Here is a 5866-nt window from a genome sequence, read left to right on the forward strand (position 1 = left end):
AATATTTCCGCTGCAAAATTAATGATGATTCTTGAAGGTTGTGAATTAAATAGATTTTTTATATTCTATTTACAAAATTTTTGATTTAGTGGTGTGACATGCCCGTTGGGTTAATACTCTAATGCATGTTTATTTTATTAATTAATTGATTATTGGGAACGGGGTGTTACACTTTCTATGCCCCAACGATCTTTAATAGGATCCCAATTTTGACAACCTTATTTGATATTATAATCATATTGAATATTATAAATTTCTTGATGTGTATAATATGATTATGATCATGCACATTTCACAAACACAACATAGCACAAGGTGCACCAATATAACAACAACACATTTATTTCCTCAAAAGCTCGTTACAAACAATTTAAAAGGCAAAGAAGCCAGCTGCGGCGACAGCAACAACAGCGGAGACTTTCAAAGAAGAAGCACCACTAGCTGCACCAGGGCCGGAAACAGGAGGGACAACGTCAACAACCACTGGGGATTGGGCAGGAGGTGAATCAGAAAAGGTGGTAGGAGCCTCTGAGGTTTTTGGGGATTCTGCTTCTGCAACTGGTGCTGATGCCTTTGGTGATGAAGTTGGGGCTTCAGCGGCCATAGCCACGCCAACAATGGCAACAAAGATGAGCGCGAGAACGAATACCTTTGAAGCCATTGTTGTTATTGTGTTATTGTTGTTGTGTTTGTGTTGTTAGTATTTCTCTAATAAAACAATATTAGAGAAAATACTAACAAGAATGAATGTGGTGAATTGGTTTGAGTGGGGAATGCCGTTTTATAAGGTTACGATTGTGAGAAAAGTTAGGGAAATTGTTTTATATAGTTAATTTGTTCAAACAGCTGTGCTATATATAGCAGAAATTCATCAAGAATGTATCCTGAAACACCAACCATCCAATGAATAGTAGGCTTTTGCCGGAAATCAGGGGGGTTTTGAGAGAAAAGTCAAAGGCAATAAAAAACAATTGACCACAATACACAATTGCTATTTACTCGCGAGCTAGAGCATTTTTCTGTAGCTTTATTTTTTTATTTTTGCATTAAAGATTTCAAACTTTAAATAGTTTATGCACTTTGTATATATTTAAGGGTTAAATATATTTTTGATCCTTATAAAATTGGAAATTTCTAAGTTTAGTCCTTACTTAATTTAAATAGTCTTTTTAATCCCTACAAAAAAAATTACTTATAATTTTAGTCCCTGCTAAAATAAAGTTTGTTTAATTATCCTTAAACTCTTAAATTTTTGAACGATTTGTGTAAGACAGGTTTATAACACTGTGAATGGATCATTTACTAAAATTTAGAATTTTTTTAGCGTGAAACAAATTAAATATGAATTTTTTAAAACGTCAAAAGTTAAAGATAAAAGTAACAAATCTAAACATAGAAATCAAATTTTCCGATATTTTTTTACAAAGGAACTTTTAGCAATGTTTTTAACACGTATGCAAAAGATTGTTCAAAAACTTAAGAGTTTGAACATAAATTAAACAAATTTGAATTGTGTAGGGAATAATACTGAGTGCATAATTTTTTTAGGGACGAACTATTTAAATTAAGTAAGGACTAAACTTAAAAGGTCCCAATTTTATTGGCACCAAAAACATATTTAACCCTATATTTAATAGACTTTTATATGTGTTTTGTCCCAGCAAATAGCGGTCGTATTTAAAATTTAGTCCCTGAATTTGCTAATCCTTGTTTTTTGCCACTACAAAATTTAATCATTTAAAATTTAGTCTCTCATCCCAATTAATCACTGTCACGTCACTAATTAGCTGACATGGATCATTGACTCAACAAAATATGGCATAAAGTGACTAAAATACCCCTCCTTCTATCAGAGTTGTGCGAAATGATGAAAATACCTATGGTATCATTTCCTTTTCTCTTATATGGCTCCTCCACGATTTCCTTCTTCTTCCTTTTCTCTTCTCTCCAACCACCACCCCCACCCAACCACCATGGCTTCCTCCACGATTACAAAACCAAATATAACATAAAAAAATTACATTCTATGAATACCAAAATAACTTCATTCAACAAAATTGCCATATAAAACATACAAAACTGATAGACTTTTAGCAAGTGTACTAAAAATGCATCGAAGTAATAAAATTAAGTTCGTATCCACGAGGACTGTGTTAATCTCAATTTAGCAATAACGTTAATATCTAGGATGTGTAAATTTCTTAGTGCCCGAGGCAGTAGGATGGTGTGCATAAAAAGTAAATAACAGAAAATAAGATAGTTTTGGAAAAGACAATGAGAGAGATGAGATTAGGTCTTTCGATTCATCGATGTTCCCCTAATTGGTATACTGTACCTATTCGTATTAATGATTTTCTAGTTCTACGATAGTTAGCAAAATAGTCCTAATCCCCAAACTACAACCCCTAATTCCTTAGGTGGTCTAATAATCTTTGAAGGTTTTAAGCACGTTAACCTAATATCACTAACAAACGATTATCCACTCTTAGACTAACCATGTTTATTAGAACAATTCAATTAGGTCTAAGTCGAAAGCTAGGGTCAGTAGTCATTCGTTCTCACTAAATCATGTTTATATTTGATCAGAATATAAAAAACATTCAGAACAATTGAACTGAACAAAAACTAGATTGTCATTAATAATAAATAGAGTTTCACAGCAACATGGATCAATTAGGGTTACAAGGAATTATCTCAGACCTAATCTCTAAGAGATTTAGCTACTCATAATTGAGTTTACAAATAGCATAATCAATGGAAGAATTAAAACATACATACACTGAAGTAGAGATGATGAAATCGCCTCTTATGCAGTCTTCTGGTGTCAAAATCGCATTTTTGCTCTCCAAAATCGTAACCCTTGTTTATGGAGTTGGCTTCAGCTTAAATAGGCAAGTTTTTTTGCGTCCAAAATCGCACCACGCCACCAGAAATCGTACCACGATTTCCGTGGCAGAACCAAACCTTCATTCTGGTCACAAAATCGCGCCACGATTGCCAATTTCCAGCACTTCCAGAATTTCTGCTTTTCACACCCCTGGTTACCTCATATTTCCTCAGAACTCTATCAAAATGGCAAAATAAATCGCAAAAATTACGTAATGGCAACATGTCATAAAAAACAAACCAAAGGAGGGATCAAGAGAGAGAGAGAGAGAGAGAGAGAGAGAGAGAGAGAGAAACGGAGAAAGATCAGGGATCGGCGGAAATGCAATGGCGTAAGTGGTGTTGGTTTACGGTGATGATAGTTTTAGGGCGGATCTGAAAGTTGATACAATGGTGGTTGAAACGGCGGTTACCAGAGTGGCAGTAGTGACTCATACAGGTGTTCGCGATGCTGTTTGGTTCGCTTTTGAGGCTAAAATTCATCCGAACCGCAAGATAAAAAACATGCGGTTTTTGGTTTGGTTCAGTTAAATTTTAAAGCACAATCTGAACCAAACTAAACCAAACAAATGCGGTTTGGGTTGGATCGGTTGGTGCGGTTTTTTTGAGACAACACAATTTTTTATTTTCAAAATTATAATCGAGTTAAAAAGGTAAAACACAACATATTTTGAGCAAGGTTCCGACAATGTTTTAAATTTCATTCCACATTACATTTTCATTTTCCACAAAATAAACGAACATAAAAACGTGGACGAAAATTAATTCTAGTATGTAACAAATGTAAAATACTTAGATTTTATCATTCTCTAAAAGTTCAAGTAGAACATAATACATTTTAGAAATAAAAAGCAACGAAGAAACTTAACAAGAGACAAAATATGTCATTTTATAAAAGTTTCCATTGAATTTCTAAGATTATTGGTCTAGGTGACATAGATTTTAATTAGTGTTTTTATTATGCTGCGGTTTGGTTTGTTTGGTTCGGTTAGTAAAATGAAAACCGCAAACCAAATCAAACCATGCGGTTGACTAAAAAAGTGATCCGAATACATCCAAACCAATGTGGTTTTTTGCGGTTTCAGTTTGGGTTGGTTCAGTTTGCGGGTTTTCTATTGGATTGGTTTGGTTTTGAACACCCCTAGTGACTCAGTAGCAGCACTGAACCTCCTCTACTACTCCTCTACGACTCCGTAACATCATAATCACACATTAGTTCAGAGAAATTGCTTCGCTTTTCGCTGTCTTGAAAATTGAATGCTAGAAAGGATGATTCTCTGGAACATTATCTTCATGTAAATCAGTCACGATTTCGTGAAGGTATAGCCGGTACATTCCATCTAGTAATGCTTCAGAAGAGAAACATTATCTTTTGATGGAGAAGAAAAGAAAAATAGGTGAAGAAGAAAAGTGAAGGTTGTAGTTATGGAGTTTAGAGAGAGAAAGAAAAAAAGGTGAATAAAAATTTGGATATGGAGAAGAAGAAATAGGAGGAGAAGAATAATAAAAGGGGTATAATAGTCATTCCGTGTTTGGCTGAGACCCTCAAGGGTATTTTAGTCCGTTCACACTATATTTTGATGAGTCAGCAAGCCTCTTAACCACTCAGCAATGCCACGTCATCAAATTACTTATGTGGAAGTGATTAAGTGGGGAGAGAGAATAAATTTTAAATGATTAAATTTTGCAGTGGCAAAAACAAGGATTAACAAATTCAGGGACCAAATTTTAAATGACCCATATTTGCAGAGACTAAACACATATAAAAGGCTATTTGATATAATGTTAGTAGAATTCATTGATTTTGATTGTGATCTTCGATTTTGCGATCTTGCTACGCCCTTTCGATTTTGATGTTGACAACCTTGGTAACATGTTTATTATGGACTGAAGTAGTGAGCTTGCTTCCAATGGAAAATGGGTTAGTATGATCTTAGTTTGTTATATAGACAGAGAGTCAAGTTCCATATCACTAATAACTCTCACTCTCACATAACCTAACATTGCCACATGCAAGGACCGAATTCAAATCTTGAATACCCCCACCTGCTCGGTTCACTACAAGAAATATTGCAGTTAGCTAGAGAATAAAGCTAGGTGCAAGAACTCCTGGCAAATTTGCTAGGAGATATGCTAGGGAAAACTCCTAGCAAAATTTCCAGGGGAAACCCCTCGCATAATTCGTGGTATTTTTTTAGGCGGGTGTTTGAATTTGAATGAGAAGGAATTGATTCTCCCATCGTAAGCAAAGCTGCTGCGAAGTCTATGCAAAAGCAGACCGTGTCAGCGTTTTCCAGGGGTTTACCGAGGAGCTGCCCCTCGGAAATTGCAAAGCTGATTTTGAGGTGACATCTCCTACAATGTTGACCTGAAAAGTGGGGAATCTTGCTGACATTTTGCTGGCCCACGCACTGACCAACTAGCCGTTGAGAGACTGGCAATTTCCGAGGGGGCATATCCATCGGAATACCCCTGGTAACTTTGTCCTATATATTTCTTCTCTCCTCTTTCGTTCAGTCTTGCAACACTTAGAGAAATTTTATTTCTCTTCTTCACAGAACACACACACCACCCCTTCTTCTCCACAAACCACTCTCTTCTCCAACAACACTAATTTTTTTTCACTTTGGTAAATCTCTACACCTATATATTTATGTTTCTATTTTATTTTCTTCTATTGGCATATAATTTTTTTACGTCATTTGCAATATCAGTGTCAAAGTAAAGCTGCCTCCTCCCTGTGGTTCCTTGCTCAAGTTGGTTTCTTGGATCTGATCTTTGTGAAGCTTCAACAAGTTAGTAGTTTCTCTATTTTAAATTGTTGATAAATTTTTTGTATTTTATGACTAGCTGATGTGTGTTTATATATATATATATATATATATATATGTTGTTATGTATGCATGCTGTTATGTATACTGTTTTTATTTTAATTTAAAACCCAAATTTTTTTAAGTTTAAGTAGAGAAAAATGTTATTT

The 5866-nt window shown here is 34.8% G+C and overlaps 1 protein-coding gene across 1 annotated transcript; it reads right to left on the reverse strand.

The window, feature by feature from the left end:
• Positions 1-370: 370 nt before the first annotated feature.
• LOC11439940 (classical arabinogalactan protein 11) lies at positions 371-661 on the reverse strand. The gene has a single exon (XM_003622233.3). The coding sequence runs from the start codon at positions 659-661 to the stop codon at positions 371-373; it is 291 nt and encodes a 96-aa protein (XP_003622281.1).
• Positions 662-5866: the final 5205 nt, after the last annotated feature.

Source organism: Medicago truncatula, chromosome 7 (assembly GCF_003473485.1).
Source record: "Medicago truncatula cultivar Jemalong A17 chromosome 7, MtrunA17r5.0-ANR, whole genome shotgun sequence".
Classification (NCBI taxonomy): domain Eukaryota; kingdom Viridiplantae; phylum Streptophyta; class Magnoliopsida; order Fabales; family Fabaceae; genus Medicago; species Medicago truncatula.